The sequence below is a fragment of the Sorghum bicolor genome, chromosome 1 (assembly GCF_000003195.3).
Source record: "Sorghum bicolor cultivar BTx623 chromosome 1, Sorghum_bicolor_NCBIv3, whole genome shotgun sequence".
NCBI lineage: Eukaryota > Viridiplantae > Streptophyta > Magnoliopsida > Poales > Poaceae > Sorghum > Sorghum bicolor.
The window spans coordinates 78,674,980-78,692,146 of NC_012870.2; the positions used below are offsets into that span (position 1 = coordinate 78,674,980).

The 17,167-nt window shown below is 43.2% G+C and overlaps 1 protein-coding gene and 1 long non-coding RNA gene across 10 annotated transcripts; both read right to left on the reverse strand.

Annotated features, from left to right (window-relative positions):
- LOC8085703 (MDIS1-interacting receptor like kinase 1) lies at nt 2,922-8,001 on the reverse strand. 2 transcript variants are annotated; one of them, XM_002468544.2, is made up of 4 exons: nt 7,259-8,001; nt 6,928-7,118; nt 3,935-4,821; nt 2,922-3,798 (listed from the first exon to the last, which is right to left on the reverse strand). In XM_002468544.2, exons 3-4 carry the CDS (start codon nt 4,815-4,817, stop codon nt 3,422-3,424), a joined length of 1,260 nt encoding a protein of 419 aa, XP_002468589.1. In that variant the 5' UTR covers nt 4,818-4,821; nt 6,928-7,118; nt 7,259-8,001; the 3' UTR covers nt 2,922-3,421. The 2 variants fall into 2 exon arrangements, with proteins under 2 accessions (XP_002468589.1, XP_021317221.1); XM_021461546.1 differs by having other exon boundaries at nt 3,935-4,836.
- Nucleotides 8,757-16,602, reverse strand: LOC110433056. Of its 8 annotated transcripts, none has more exons than XR_002450514.1 (7): nt 16,314-16,602; nt 14,874-14,976; nt 11,941-14,188; nt 10,626-10,729; nt 9,458-9,567; nt 9,253-9,343; nt 8,757-9,096 (listed from the first exon to the last, which is right to left on the reverse strand). It is a non-coding gene; the product is annotated as an uncharacterized LOC110433056 (long non-coding RNA). The 8 variants fall into 8 exon arrangements; XR_002450520.1 differs by having other exon boundaries at nt 9,754-10,729; nt 16,314-16,599; XR_002450474.1 differs by lacking the exon at nt 11,941-14,188 and having other exon boundaries at nt 9,458-9,560; nt 9,754-10,729; nt 16,314-16,539.

Sequence of the window (17,167 nt, forward strand, 5' to 3'; positions counted from 1 at the left end):
TATTGAGTAATGGATTTTTCATGTTAAAAAAACTCACATAAAAATTAAGTTTTTATACGTATACAGAGAGAAAATTGGATACACGTGATCCCTGACATGGTATATATCGTATCTGCCGCTACCTTCCACGCCCAACCAGGCTGTTTGCGACATAAAGTTAATTGTGTGACACTGACATACAAGAAAGAATCGAAACTAGACGAGATAAGCGACCGTTTGACTAAGCAGATTAGTTGTTAGTTCAAAAGTTTAGGTCTTTAGTTTAGTGGTCACAAGAAGCTCACTAAGTCACTAGTAAAGGTTCTAGATTCGATTTCCTGTGGAAGAGAATATTTTAAGAATTTTAGAGCTTAGGGTATGATGTCCAAAAAATTGTATATCCAATTCGGTAAATCTATTTTAGCAATTCAGTAATAATTGTAAACTTGACAACGTAATTTGGTACATACTCCGAAACAAAAAATCAGCTTCAGCGAGATCCCTATTAGAGCCCCCAATTTTGGGGTAGGCACCCAAATCCCCCCAGGACCCAACCACCATCCATAGGCGCTACTCCTCTGCTCCCTCCACGCCTGCTGCTTCGTCCTCCGTCGCGTGGGCTGGTGCAAGGACACGCTGGCCATTACTACGCCACGTGTTGCCTCCCTTCCCACGATAGTGCTCCCGCCCCTTCCCTCCCTACGACACACGACGACACTCCCTCCTCTTCCCTGTGACCCACGACGGCGCTCCCTCTCGCGTGGATCTACTGTAGGGCCACTCCTTCTCGCCGACATCAGATCTGTTGCAAGGCGAGCTCCCTCTCCTCACCAGCGCTGAGGAAGGTGGCCGTAGGGTCGGCTCCTTTCCCTCGCTAGTTCTCCGCCCGTAGGCACCGTGCCATCGCTCTTTCTTCCCTGTTGCGTTGAGATAGCTCAGTTGTCAGAACAGAGGATGACAACTGGGTCCCAATTGTCATTGTGTGTTAAAAAAGATTTGGGGGCCTCTACTGGAGAAAATTGCAAAATAGAAGGCCAACAAAAGTAGGGAGAGTATCCAAATCAGATATTGGGGCCCTGATTTAGGTGCTCCTGCTAGAGTTGCTCTAAGGCAGCAGAATTGTTCGATGGTCTCCTGCAGAGAGCATCGTAGTTTGCGATGGAACTATGTTGCCTAGGGTTTGCACTATTGGGTACACCAAGTAAAGTCCGATGCTGCTAGAGGGGAGGCACCATATAAAGAGGGCGCATTGTTCGCTGCATAGTAGATTTAAAACCAGCCACCAAATCTCAATCTCTAGCGCCACGCCAGAGTGCGCACCAGATGTTCATCCTATAGAGGGTGTTGGCATGCAGTTTGACTCATTGCACTCACAAGAGACATTTGGTGCCTTCACTAGAGGTGGCTCTAGAGTGTGCATCCAGAGAGGGTGCTGGCGAGCACCAAAATTTGTGGTCCAACAACAAGTTTGAGAGCCATCGAAATTCAATTGTTGGAGGCAATGCTGGGAACCTCCCGTGCAAACTCCGATGAGGCACCAGAGCTATCCGGTGGATGAGCGGAGAGTGTTGTTAGTTGCCAACGACTAGTTTGGCTTGGTGGGCTATGTATATATTGGTTGGCTGACCATTTGTGGTTGTTGGGAACTTTGTGAACCCCCTCCCACACATACGAAAGCCAAAACTAACCTCTCCACTCACTTGCATAGCTGAGATTGTGAGTTGGTGTGAGATGAGTGATGTAGTGCATTTTCTTGAGAGAGATAGCATCTAATGGCACTTGGGGCTAGTTAGCAAGCTTGAGGGGTTTACAGTTGGAGGTTGCCACCTTTTTGATGGCTTGTTGGCTTTTTTACTTTGTTGTGGCATGCACAGATATTGTGCAGTGCTCCAGAGTCAGATCATATTATGAAGGGTGTTGTGCTCACCTTGCGGGAGATCGTAAAGAGCAACTCTAGTAAAGCTAAGGTGTAAAGAGCCTCAAGTGGTATTGCTGGATCAAGTGCTAGTGATCAGGTTGGAGGGGTGAGAGCAAGCTTGTGGGCTTGGCACTAGCAAGAGGTTCGATGACAACCTTGGACTTGCCTCAGTGGGGATTACGTAGTTGGCAAACCACCGAAGCTCGAGATAAAAATCACCGTGTCAACTTGTGTTCCCTATTGACTTGCAATCCCTAAACACTAGCTTGTATTTACTTATTCATATACTTGTGGTAGTGTATTTTCTCTTGTGCAGCTAATTAGCTTGTGTAGCTAAGTGGCTTAGCTATCTAGTTATGCTTGTGTAGTGTAACTAGTTGAGTAGTGTTAGTGTAGCTTGTGTGTTGTGCTTGTTGGTCACTAGTATGTGTAGAAGCTCCCGGTTGTTTGCTTGACTAGTTGCATAGGTCTATGTGACCTTGCTAATTGGAATTTTATAGGAGAGTTTCTACTATCTCAAAACCTTATATATACTTTGCTTAGGATCTTTGTAAGGTGCTTTGTGATTTAGATAGAGGGATGTAGTCAAGACTAAATCGTATAGTTTGAATCAATGTATTTTTACACGGTAGACGTGATTAAGTGTAGAAACGGCTTTTCAACTCTCCCCTTTAGTTCGCCATCTCGACCCTAGACATGTTGAGGCAGGGACAACATGGGGTATGGTGGACAAGCTTGGGCGAAAATGGGGGTAATAGTATAATTAGGGCCTAAAGCATTGCCCCCCGAGAATGAGAGCTTAGTGACCTAATTTTAGAGCGATCTCATTCTTTTAGCGCCAAATGAGGGCCCTACCAGACCCTATTTTTTTACTCCGTCTCTCAAAATTGAGTTTGAGAGTTCAAGCAGAGGCTTTGTTGTAGTTGCTCTAATGAAAAAAAAATATTTTTATGAATCAAAGGAAATGAAAATTTTAAACTAATAAGAGCCAAAACATAAGCTAATATATGTGTTGGCGCGAAAGAAATTGTGTATGTCCAATTGAAGTCAAGATCTATCAAGTCCAAGGCGTGCACCCATGACCCACCAAACAAAGTATCGAGATCCGAGAAATACTGGTGCTTGCTCCCTATTCCATCACGCAGAAACAAGCACAAGTAAACGACACATAAAGATCATGCATGATGTATACGACAACAATTGTATATACAAAGTTAGCAGGGTTAATATATATAGATAGATTATAGCAATACATAAAGTTTTTTTTTTTTGAGCAAGCACATATGTACATGCATGTACACGAAATCACAGACCACACGGACTATTACCTTTTTTTTGCGTCAAGGCATATATACCTAAGTAATGTTTTTCTTTTTTTTAGATTTTGGACGTTGGGCCGGGGAGATAATAATAAGTTTACTACTATACTAGTGAACTACTCCCCGGCCGGGACTTTTCTTTTTGGAGACATATCCTCGGTGCCTGGCCCGACCTGTTGGTAGATATATGCATGGTAGTAGTTGATCACGATAGGCTGACGCATTGTTGTCCCAGTCGTCCCCACAGCCACCAAGACCTCTGGAGGCGGCTCAGAACCGTCTGCATGGACGGCCTCTGCTGTGGATCCGCGACGGTGCAATCCACACCGAGCCTGAACACGGCAGCCATCTCCTTCAAGTACTGCCTGGCCCGATCCGGGATATCCATGTCGACTGATCTCCCCAAGGCTTCATGGTAGGATTCCCCAGCAGCGATCAGTTCGTCGTGGTGTCCACGTGCCCAAGTGGCCAAGTGGCCGCGCGCTCCTGGTGTGTTGGCTGGTCTCCCCGTAACGAGGACCAGCAGCAGCACACCAAAGCTGTACACGTCCACCTTCTCACTCACCTCGACCGTCGCATATTCTACAACAAAAAAAGTGACGCGGTTATTAGGTTGTCACCAAAAAGAGAGAGAGAGAGAGAGAGAGACGCGGTTAGGCATTGTGGATTGTTCCCATAAAAGAAAATTGGAAGCACACTAGAAGCAGTAGGGCCTCACCTGGAGCCGTGTACCCAAAGGAATCAGCCGGAAGTTCCGAGTTTCTCAACGGCTGGCTCAGTCCAGCAAGGTTGATCTGGGCCAGGTCGAAACCAGCGATCTTGGCATTGAGGTCGCCGTCGAGCAAGATGTTGCTCGGCTTGATGTTGCGGTGGATGATAGGTTTGTTGCATCCATGGTGCAAGTGAAAGAGTCCTTTGGCCACGCCGACGGCAATGGCTCGCCGTTCACGCCAGCGCAGCGGCGGACGATGCCGCCGCCGCTCGCTGGCTTCCAGGTCCAGGGGCTGGTAGTGCAGCAGCCATTCGTCAAGCCTGCCATTCTCCATGTGCTCGTATAAGAGCAGGATCATGTCGTCCCTCTCGATACAGTGGACAAGGCTGATGATGTTGTCGTGACGGATGACGCCCAGCTTGTTTACCTCGGACTGGCATCGGTTCTTAAGATTGTCATCCACCGTTCCTATCTCGTTCTCCAACTTCTTCACGGTTACCAACCTGAAGCGCCCGCTGCCATTGCTGTCCTGAAGACGGACCCGGTACAGTTGGTCTCCTGTCTCACTGCGACCAATTATATTGTTGTCGGAAAGGTTGTCAAGTACTTCCTGGTCATCGAACTCGAGGGAGGTCACGGCCTTGCGGCGCCAGAACAGCAGCCACCCCAGGACACAGATGCCGACAACGCCAGCACAGCAAAGTAGTGCCATGAGTAATACGAAGCTTGTCAACAGGCCGTCGGAGACCTCGCCGGCGGCGGCAAGCACCGTACCTGACGCCTGCAGGTACAACAGCTTCCTCAGCCGGACTAGCTGCACGGGCGCTGCCGGCAGAAAAGGGCTCACACTCAGGCCGGTGGTAGCGGGGGCCTGGCCGGCAGCGTGCATCAACCTGCATGGTTGTGTACTGTATTGAGCACCACGATTTGTACAACAGAGAAAGAGTATTAATAAAATGAGCCAGAAGAATGATCTAGGACAACTGATCGGTCTAATTAAGTTGGTTTGGGATGGGATATTTGTTTAGATGCATCCAAAAACCTAAAACTTTACAAGATTCTTCATCGCATCGAATTTTGCGTCACTTGCATGGAACATTAAATATAGATAAAAAAGATAACTAATTGCACAGTTTACCTGTAAATCATGATACGAATCTTTTAAGCCTAGTTACTCTATAATTAGACAATGTTTGTCAAATAAAAACGAAAATGCTACAGTGTCAAAATCTAAAAAGTTTTTGCATCTAAACAAGGCCCGGAGGATCGTAAAATATGATTCATTTGATTTGGAACGGCGGGTTGGAAATGGGTTGGGATCTCACCCATTAGCAGGCGTACTGTATTGTACTCCCTCCATCCCAAATTGTAAGTCATTCCAAGAATCTTGGAGAGTCAAACTTTTCTAAATTTGACCAAATTTATATTATAAAATAATAATTATTATGGTACCAACTAAGTATCATTAGATTCTTTCTTAATTATATTTTCATAGTATACTCACTTTACGTTACAAATCTTAGTATTTTTCTCTATAATTTTGGTCAAACGTGAAATTGCATTGACTCTCCAAGATTCTTGGAATGACTTACAATTTGGGATGGAGAGAGTATATATGTGCTGGCGACTTGGCATCTAGTATGACTTAGGGTGAATAGAAAAAACTAAAATAAATAAATAAACTCATCATATATAGTAGGTTGGACTACTCCCTCCTCCGACAAAGGGTGAATAGAAAAAAATATGAAAGAAATAAACTCGTCATAGTTACGGTTGGACTACTCCCTCCGAATTGTACAACTAGACACGCAAACCTATGTCAGAGATATATACTAGAGACTAGTATTTTAAAAAAAATAAAAAAAATGATTGATTACTGGAGTATATATATATGTTGGTGTATGGATCATGATCATCCGAACGATGTTGTCAGGTTGGTCTCATCATCGTGCATGGAAAACTGTGTGACTGAGCGTGGGCCTTGTTTAGTTGACCCAAAATTCAAAAACTTTTCAAGATTCTCCGTCACATCAAATCTTGTAGCACATGTATAAAGCACTAAGGTCTTGTTTAGTTCGCAAAAATTTTCAAGATTCCCCGTCACATCGAATCTTTGATCGTATACATAGAGCATTAAATATAGACGAAAATAAAAACTAACTGCACACTTTACCTGTAATTTGTGAGATGAATCTTTTGAGCCTAGTTACTTCGTGATTTGACAATGTTTGTCAAATAGAAACGAAATACTACAGTACCCAAAAACAAAAAATTTTGCGAACTAAACGAGACCAAAACAAAAACTAATTGTATAGTTTATCTGTAATTTACGAGACGAATCTTTTGAGCCTAGTTAGTTTCTGATTAGACAATATTTGCCACAAACAAACGAAAATACTACAGGATCGGGCGCGCGGCGGCGGTGGCGGCGAGGCGTGGGGATGCCTCCCGCGGCAGGTGGCGCAGGCCGGCTGTGTAGGTTCTGAGGACCGAGAGGGGGAGGCCAGCGGTGGCGCAGCAATGGCGCGCGGGGGTGGAATGGCGGCCGTGGACGGAGGCATTGTTCTGCTGAACGGCAGACGACGAACAAGGCCGCCCATCGCTAGCTCACGCATCCCCTGCACCCGCCACACGACTCGGCCGGCAACGGCACGTGCCCGCACGATCGACCACGCGCCAGCGCAAGATCGTTTAACAGAGGGACGCCTTCTTCCCACTCGAAGCGCTCTGGTGGCTGGTGCAAGCTTCTACGTACTCCTCCAGTCCCACGCACTGAACACCGGTGTGGGAGCACATGCGCCCCTAAGGAACAGATGCTCTTTCCTAAACACCGATTCGAGCAGCCAACTATATACAAAATATGTTGTTTTTTTTCTCTCTACGGGCTATCTGCAAGCTGCTTGTTTGGCCCTAAGGACACCGAGGATATTATGCTGCATGCACACACAAGACAAGAGCAAGGCGACAACGTAATGTCCAGCAGGAAAGTGTGTGCAAACCTGAGATCGATTCAGACGGTTGCCGTTGGAGAGAGTTCCGTGAAGCCGTTAATGGAGAGGTTGAGGCAACGGAAGCAGCCCGAGAGCACCATATATGTGGATCGCCTGTGAGATCTGTTGTTGAAGATCGAAGCAGCCGGAAATACGTGCGGATCCCGCTCCCGGCCGGTGAGGATGAGGATGCTCGCGCGCTGTTTGTTAAAGTAGAGGTTTAGGCGAAGCAACCGCCGAGGGTGGTGTTTTTTTTTCCCCAAGAGCTAGCCACCGAGTACTCGAGTTGAAGTACTCAAGGTCGCCGCCGGTGATGGAGGGGTGAAGAAGTCGGGGTTACCGGTGAGGATGGTGTTGAAGAAGTCGAGGTCGCCGGGCAGGGTGTTGTCCAAGAAGAAGTTGAGGTCGCCTGTGAGGATGTTGCCGAAGAAGTCGATCGAGGTCGCCGGTGAGGGTGTTGTTCTAGAAGAAGTCAAGGTCGCCGGTGAGGGTGTTGTCGTGTTGAGAAGAAGTCGAGGTCGTCGGTGAGGGTGTTGCCGAAGAAGAAGCAGTGATCAGGTGGTTGCTAAAGAAGTCGAGATCACCGGTGAGAGTATTGTCCAAGAAGAAGTCGAGATCGCCGGTTAGGGTGTTGCCCAAGAAGAAGTCTAGATCGCCATTGAGGGTGTTGTCGAAGAAGAAGTCGAGGTTGCCGACGAGGGTGTTATCCAAGAATAAGTCGAGGTCGCCAACGAGAGAGTGTTTTCGAAGAAGAAGTCGAGGTCGTCGGTGAGGACGGTGTCGAAGTACTCGAGGTCGCCGGTGATGGTGGTGTCGATGAAGTTGAGGTACCACAGATCGAAGAAGCAGTAACACGTGAGGATGCTCGTTCTTCGTTAAAGTAGATCGAGGTATAGGCGAAGCAGACTGTGAGGGTGGTGTTGAAGTCGAGTCGTCGGCGGTGAGGTGTACTTGTCTCGGTGGTGTTAGAGTCGAGGTCGCCGGTGAGCTCTTGGCGTTTGTCGTGTATAGACGCGCTGGTATGGTTTGCCGGCCAGGGGAGGAGGAGAAAAGAGGAGCAGCGATTAGAGTTTCTCAAAGCTTGCCTTTCTGTTTTCGTTCGATGCTTGGAGGGTGGGTGGGTATATATAGCGTTTGGGGGTAGGTGGGTATATATCGGCCTTGTTTAATTCCGAAAAGTGAAAAGTTTTCGGTACTGTAGCACTTTCGTTTGTTTGTGACAAATATTATCCAATTATAGACTAACTAGAATCAAAAGATTCGTCTCGTAATTTACAGCTAAACTGTGTAATTAGTTTTTGTTTTCGTCTATATTTAATGTTTCATACAAGTGCCACAAGATTCGATGTGACGGGAAATCTTGAAAACTTTTTGATTTTCAGGGTGAACTAAACAAGGCCATCGTTTGGGGTAGGTAATAATCAAGGTCGCATACACAAAACTAAGGACTTGTTTAGTTTAAAAAAATTTCGGATTTCGCTATTGTAGCACTTCGTTTTTATTTGACAAATATTGTCCAATCATGAACTAATTAGAATCAAAAGATTCGTCTTACGATTTACAGACAAACTGTGCAATTAGTTTTTATTTTCGTCTATATTTAATGCTTCATGCATGTGCCGCAAAATTCGATGCTATGGAGAATCTTGAAAACTTTTTAAATTTCGAGGTGAATTAAACAAGACGTAAGCATTGGAGTATCTACACGACTTTGAAAGGACAAAGGACTTTGAAAGGACAAAGGACGTGTTGACCTGGATCTGACATAACCAAGTGGTCGATTGATAGATTGATGGGTGATATGGTGACGGAACAAACAATGACAGCGACGCCGACCATGAAGTGCAGCAGCATATAGATCACACTTCGTGATTTCATTAAGATCGAAGGAAATCCATTAAAAGATCCTTGTTTCAGTCTTTTCTCATTTCTTTCCCTTTGTACGGCTGGTTTCCGGTGTTTCATTATTATACAGGGGTGCAGAGAACAGAACAATATCTGTTATCTTCAAAATAAAAGGCTAGCTTATATATCTACAAAAAATAAATGTGAATTCTGAAACCGATGCTGAGCACCATAGATCAGCTGCTGATCTCGCGCAGCTAGCTCGGATGGCTGGATCATGCGCAGCTAGCCCGTGCGTATGTACGCCTGGATGTGATCTTGCGCAGCTAGCTCCTACACATGAATGTGAGATTGGTTATGCACATATATCCGAGTGGTTGTGTGTGAAACAAATATCAGATATGCAAGAGAGGGTCCATATGTCACCCTCTTTTTGAAGCATCTTTTATATCTTTATTTATTGTTGATCATATACTGAATATTGCGTACGTGTAAATAATTTTCTGGAGGGTGGACAAGTGCATTGTCGCAGTGTCTCGGAAGGCCCGTCCTCGAGGCAAAAAGGCAGAAAGGCAGGTATCTGAAAAGAGTGACGCCAGTCTCATGACTTTTCATAGCAGATGGGATTAAGTGATGGTGCACTCTTTTCATTTCAAGATAGCTGATGCGGGGTCGCAGTTTGATCATGACTTACAAAATTGAAGAGCCAGGAAATGAAAACGCTGGAGTTTGTAATCCGGACGCAGTGATGAGGACGCTATGTCTGTCTGACAACACTTCACGATTCGGCATAGTACCTGCACTCTAGAATATTCTATGCATTATGACTGATGTTATGTGCATATTAGTATGCCTTTTTTCACTTTTAATAGCATCTATATTTGCAATTTGCAAGCCATGGCAGTGGCATCAGAGGGAGTATCTAATTGGAGCCATTATCATAGGGGAGGGGGGGGGGGGGGGGGGGGAGGAAATGAAAGGGGCACCTACCATATCATATATGCCCAGATGGCATGTCAGGCAGCAAGCAACTTTATACACTGATTATAAAAACATGTTGCTTTGAACAAGATTAGGTCAAATCTTCTTAAAGAATACAAACATCCATAACTCAAATGCTTTAGTTTGGAAACGTCTAGGGTATATGTGTAGATTGCATTGAAAAATACTTGGAAAATCTCATAATTTGAAGGATATTTGGAATATATTCTAGAAGACACTAGTGTCAAAGATATGCACTGAAGATCATGCGAAGTTAAATGTAACAAATATTTTTTACTGGATACTTGAGACAATTTATTGCGAAGCAGGCATGTGATCTGTGTTTTCTCAGTGAGCAAATAATGAGCCTCTTGAAAGGGATACACGTTGATAGAAAAGTGTAGGTCAAAAGAAAAGGAGCTCATTATGATCCTAGTTTGTGCAAACGAATCAAAATGATAAAACAATAAGCTAACATGGAAACGACAATTTGCAAATTAGATCAAACAGTTAAGCAATCTGGGCATAATATAGGCATGCCAACTTGCACACGGATGCTACTTAACATCACAAAGTTTTGAAACAGAGCAAAAACATATACAGCAGTGGCATATAGCAGTTAAATAAGCCAGTGAGGGAAACAATAGATTTTTAACAGTTAACAAAGATTCAGAAAAATATGCCAGCAAAATATGACCAGGTAGGACAGGGTATGATAGAATGAACAAAGAGCTCAGAAGATTCAATGAACAATGCAAATGCTACAAGACACAAGTATTTTCAAGAAGTAGAATTAAGATGAATTATTTATAGAAGCTAAAAAGATCAAACAGGTTTTTATCATGTGCTTAGAATACATACCATGTCGATAAGGAACCAACCTGATTAGGTGCCAAGCAGGTTGTCAAACAGATACAGAAATATACATTCAGGAGAGTGATATTGTACTGCATTCATTTCATGTTATTGCATCTAACACTGCAGTCTGCAACACAAAAAAGAGTGTACGTGATTAGACATCCACATTGGCAAAAAAAAAAGAACAAAAAAAAAACAAAAAAAAAATCCATGTGCCAAGAAATGAGGTAGTATGACTAATTCTTAGATTCTTTTTGCACATGTAATTCTTAGATATTTGACCAGTTGTCCAGTACAATCTGATGTACTTGCAGGGGCACATAATGGAAAATCCTAGAAAGGAAACCAAGAATAACAGCAAGGGGAAAAAAACAATGGTGAGCAACACAATGTAAAATTAAATCCATCATAAGAGAAACGCCAAAAAGTCTTTGGTTGCTCTCTGACTCGCTCGTGAGTTCTGGCGACTCAGAGTGGGTCTCGAACTCTTGGAGCATGAATTTTTATTACATCTGTGGGCTCCTTAGGCATACAGATAAAGTTTGTGACGCGAGGGTGGAGATGATGAGGAAGCCGTTTAGCAGTGAGTTATGCGTGATGGCATCTCAGAGGCATTTTTTGGAGGATAACAGAAGTCGAGGAAAGAATAGCAGTGGCTCTGGGGGTAGTAAATGGAAAGAAGTTAAAGGAGTGCAAGGAAGTTGAGCTGGAGAGAATCAAAGGGAACAGTTTCAAGAAGTGCCAGGTTCAGCAACAAATTGGATAAAAGGGAAGAGCCCACCAGCCCACTGAAGACCCCAATGCTGGACGATAGAAGCAGATCCCCAAAAGAATTAATCTCTGGACTGTCTGCAGAGGTGAAGTTTGGTGAAAAAAGTGGACAAGTTGCTATCCTAGAAATCGTGGAGGTTCAAAAGTCAGGGTTGATGGTGGCATCAATAGTCCTGACAATAGAGAAGAATGTCATCAGGAGGAAGTGAATTGCTCCAAACCTGATCTGCAGCCTAGATGTTTCTGAGGAGCAGTACACCCCAGATACTGTGATGGAAATAGAAAACATAGGAAAGGAGGCAGTAGGGAGTATGGACGATGCAGCTTGTGGGACAGGGGCTGGTTTGGGGTTTTCGGAGTCTTCAACCAGCAGCCACAGGCCTCCACTGTGATGTCGTCTCCTAAACCAGAGAAGAAAACCTCCTATATGATAAGGAGCCGAAAAGCTAATTTGGGTGATGGCAAGTTGCTTGGTGATGGTCTGGTTCATAAACGCCATCTTATAGAAGAGATTGAGGTGAATGATGTAAGCCTGAAAAAAAAACAGAGAGTGGAGGAAGTTCTAACCAAGACAGCTAACTGACTGAAAGCGGATGGCACAACAATTGAAACTATTGCTAGCAAGGCCAGGTTGCCAGGGGAATCCCGCCCAACCAAATGAGGATAATCGCTTGGAACTGCAGAAGTATGAATTGGGGAATGCCTTGGCAGTTTGTGGGCTTCTGGATCTCCAGAAGTATGAATCCTCAGACATCCTCTTTCTCTCTGAAACAAAAATGGATTGGAACAGGATTGAGAGGTTCAGATGGATCCTTAATATGCCCAACTTAATTGTGAAGGATTGTAAAGGGCTAAGTGGAGGCCTAGATCTCTTCTGGAATAAAGAAGTTGATTTAACAGTAAAAAGCTTATCTAGATATCATATTCATGCGGTGGTGAAGGAAGACTCTGGAAGAAAATGGTGTTTCACAGGGATTTATGGGGAGCCAAAGTTGGAAGAAAAACATAAGACATGGAAGTTGTTGCGCATTCGCAAAAATAATATAGTAAGCCGCATGGGCGTAGCTAGAGGGTGGTCCGTGGCCCTATAATTTTGAGCAAAGTGCATAAGTATTTAGATAGTAAGTTATTTTAAATCACTTTTAGAGTTTATTACTTATTTTAAAAATACTTGTAATACTTTTTAAATGTATTTGTCTTATGTTTTTAGTAAATTATATAATATATATTTGTACACATGCTACATTAGACCTTGTTTGGTAGAGCTCTATCCGACTTGTCTTGCTTTGACCTTTCCAAAAGCTTATATTATGAAATTAGCTCTATGATAGGGGGGAGGTATTGGTGGAGCCAGCAAGAGTTAACAAAATTAATTGGATTGGATGGCACAAACTGACAAGGTCAAAAAATCTAGGGGGGCTGGGCTTTAGGGACCTTCATGCCTTCAATTTGGCCATGTTAGCTAGACAAGGGTGGCGTCTTCTTACCCAACCTGACAGCTTATGCGCCAAATATTTTCCAACTGGAAAACTTCTTGAAGCTACTGTTAAAGGTGGAATATCTTATACATGGTGGAGCATTCTGAGAGGTATGGGGCTATTAAAGGAAGGTATAATATGGAGAATTAGACAGAAACCAAGTGAAAAAATGGTCTGATCCATGGACCCCCAGAAGTGGAACTAGAAAGGTTTTTTTTTTTTGAAAGCGTGCCTTCGCACGTGCTTCATTAAGTGGAATAAGGAAGATTTACAAATTCAAGATAGTTACGGCGAGGAGCTGTATCTATCCCGGAGGGCAAACATAACACAAATCGCCACAACATGGCAGAGCAGAAAGGCTGTACTAACTAAGAAACGGATGGCGCAGGGAAGACGGCTCTAGAAAGGTTATCACTCCCAGAAACAGGTCCCTCCTCACCAAGGTTGCTGAATTGGTTGATCCATTGACTGGGACTTGGGATGTTCAGCTAATCAGAGAGACCTTTGTCCCAGATGGCATGGAAGACACAGTTGCCTGGCGTGCTGACCCCAAAGGGTTTATTTTCTGCCAAGTCTGCATATGCATTGGCAATCAAGCGTCGCGGCCATTTCTGTAAGGCGGACACATCATCTTCAATGTGCAAATTGGATCAATCCATGTTTTAAAAAAATATGGGGTCTAAATGTCACCAACAAAATCAAGGTGTTCATGTGGAGGTTGGCGCATAACAGCCATCCAGTGAGAGTAAACATCAAAAGGAGAGTAACAGAGCTGGACACCCTTTGCCCAATGTGCCATCGCCTTGATGAGGACTGTGGCCACCTCTTTTTCAATTGCAAATCTGTCAAACAGGTTTCGACTTTGGAGAAGTCTTGACTTGGAAGATCTGAGGATGCACATGGCCAATCAAGGAGCTGCTCTTGATGTCATGGATCTTATTTCTTATCTCCAAGAAGAAATAAAGCTGAAAGTGGTCATTCTCTTATGGTGTTGGTCGAATGTTAGAAACAAAACAAACCAAGGGGAGAGGAAGTACACAACTGAAGAACTATGCAGCTCTGTTTTGTATCACTCTTGCCAAATGACAAAGTTAAAATCAGCTTCGTCCCCCTCAGAATCAAAACATGGAAAATGGAGACCACCTCGAGAAGGGTTTTACAAAATCAATTGTAATGGCACGTTCTTGCAGAATAGCAAATCTGGAGGATGGGGACGCATAATCCGAGATCACAAAGGAGCCTTTATGGCTGCTGCTGCTGCAGGGCATTTGGAATTTCTTTCAAGTGCCCTTCATGCTGGAAGTTTGGCGTGTTTAAAAGACTTGGAATTGCAGCATCTGTGGGATGAAGGAAGTGTTAATTGAGTTAGATGCCAAGACCTTAAAGTCTGCACTTTCTTCTAAAGATTTTGATCGATCAGAGCTAGGGATGCTCTTCAGAGAAATTAAAAGTTGTATGGCCTTTGACTTCATATGCTGTAATATTACTAAGTGTATAGGACTTGTAATGTTGTAGCTGATTGCCTAGTGTCTTATGGTGCCTGTTTGGATGTGGGTAATTCTAGTTTGTGGCTAGATCAGGCACCAGAGTTTGTAATCCCTCACGTTTCCAGTGATTTACCGGAATTGGTTACTTAATGGAATTGTGTTTCCATCTAAAAGAACATCATAGGAGAGAAGTAAATAACCTCAGTGGCAAAGAAAACCAAAGCTAACAAAAGGTCAGCATGCAACTCATGCATGGCAGAAAGCACCAGGTGAGTGGCAAACAGTACAAAATGAAGCCACAAGAATAAGTTAACTGAAGAAAATTTGAAGGTACTGTAAAGGAATAAGGACTCAGTTCAATCATCTAAACAACATGTGCAGCAACTTTTTACAGCAATACAGCACATATCAACGTGTTTATCCATTTTGTCTGTTTAATCACTCACATATTATTGTGTGGAGCTATATATTTAATCAACCCTTCTTCTTTTGCAAAGAAATCTATTATATTTATCATAGGAGAGAAGTAGAGAACCTCAGTGGCCCAGCAAAGTAGCAAACCATTGTTGAGAAAAGGTCAGTATGCAACCCCCGCATGGCAGAAAGCATCAGGTATTCAGGTGAGTGGCAAACAGTACCTAAGTCAAACCACAAGAATAAGATAACTGAAGAAAATATGAAGGAACTGTAAAGGAACAAGGGCTATATTGATGCATCTAAACAACGTGTGCAACAACTTAAAAAATGCAAGATGTAGTGTAGAGCATCAGAGCTACAGCAATACAGCATACATCACCGTGTTTATCCATTTTGTCTGTTTAATCACACCCAAATTATCTTGTTGAGCTGTTTATTTTAACCAGTCCTCCTTTTGCAAAGAAATCCACTATGGGCATGTTTAGTTCCCCATGGAATGCAAAATGCAAAATACCAACTACTTTGGAATGATGGAATGCAAAATGCCAAAATTTCAGAGGTCATGTTTAGTTCCATCCAAAATGCAGAATTTATTGCCCTCATAAGAGCCTCATGAGACTCTTTTGGGTTTTTTTTGGTCTCTTGAGTCCAAAATCCAAAATGGAGAATAACCACCTTTTTGCCAAAATTTTTAGATGGTGTTTAGTTCCATTTTGCAAAATGATGAACCAAAACCCAAAATTTTTTGGAATAGGAGGGGAACTAAACACCCCCTTAGATCATGTAATAAAAGAAAATGACTTTGTAAGCATAAACATCTTAACGTTGGGCCTACAATTTTTTAAACGATTTTTTTTAACGAGGCTCTGGTAGACCGGTACAATTGACCAAGAAGAGCCATGTACTCCCTCCGTATCAGATTTAGAAGTCGTTTTGGACAAGGTCTGAATCAAATATTAGGAATATAAATCATCAATAAATTTTAAATTGTTGAGTTTACCAATGTAAAACTTATATGAATAGATTCGTCTTGAAAAATACTTTCATAAAAATATACATATATTATTTTTTCTAAGTATTTTTATAAAAATAAGAGGTCAAAATTATGTTTTGAAGACCGTGTCGCTATCCTAAACGACTTCTAAATCCGATACGGGAGAGTATAAGCCAACTTTTCCATGATAGGCGTAATTATAAGGCGAAAGAGCATTCAACAGGCACGGAGTACAATAAATGTTTTGAAGAGCTGCTGTTTTGGCCAATGGCGTGATTCAAATGTGCTACTGCTACCGCGACGCGACCATTGCCTTGCCTCCCCACCAGTCGCCATCTTCACCCAAAGTACTACTGCTGCGCCGCCGTCCCCCACAGGCCACAGCTTCCAACTCCACGCCGCCTCCACCGCATCTTCTCACAGCCCGCCTACACTGAAACCCAACGAGCAAAGCTCACCCTAGCGACCGCACCCTAACCTTCATCGCCGTCAAGGGCTCAAGGCACACCTCCCATGGCGAACACAGAAAGCGTGCGCGGAGAACAAGCTGCAAAAGAGATATACCTCGATGTGCTGTCCCCGCGGAGGCGCGACGGCCGCCGCCATCGACGGACGAGAGGAAGGCGACCGCGAGGCAGCGGCCGGGACTATTTGCGCGAGCACGGATGCGGAACAGAATGGGTGGATCGTGACTCGTCAGCGATCTGAAGGAGCTCGATCAGATCAGACGGCTAAAGTTGGTGCATGCTAGAGGAAATTTGTAAACGTATGTTTAGTGGTGAAAATTTTACAAAATAGATATTATAGTATTTTTATTTGTATTTGATAATTATTATCAATTATGGACTAATTAGTTTTAAAATATTCGTCGCGTAAATTAAAGACAAATGATGTAATTAGTAATTTTTTATCTATATTTAATGCTCTATGTATGTGCTAAAAAATTCGATGCAACGGAGAGTTTTAAAAGAATTTACAAAAAAAAATTGAAAAATAAGCAGCCCCGTAGCAGACTAGCAAAAACATTGCGGATGTGATTGGTGGATTGCATTAATTTTAGGCCTTGTTTAGTTTCCAAAAAATTTTGCAAAATTTTTCAGATTCCATGTCACATCGAATCTTTAGACATATGTATGGAATATTAAATATAGACAAAAATAAAAACTAATTGCACAGTTTGGTCGAAATTGACGAGACGAATCTTTTAAGCCTAGTTAGTCCATGATTGGACAATATTTGTCAAATACAAACGAAAGTGCTACAGTATCGATTTCCCAAAATTTTTTGAAACTAAACAAGGCCTTAGCCTGTTTAGATCCATCATCACTAAAAAAACTCATTATATTTCTGAATAAATAGATTCTTGGAGACCAAACTTATAAACAAAACCATCAAAGTTTATGACTTCAAACTGATAT

Bases quoted from the DNA above. Each gene is read 5' to 3' on its own strand.
- LOC8085703 (XM_002468544.2), bottom strand. From the start codon at position 4,817: ATGCACGCTGCCGGCCAGGCCCCCGCTACCACCGGCCTGAGTGTGAGC. The intron at 3,799-3,934 runs GTGAGGCCCTAC...TTTTTGTTGTAG, and splicing joins CTTTGGGTACACGGCTCCAG to AATATGCGACGGTCGAGGTG.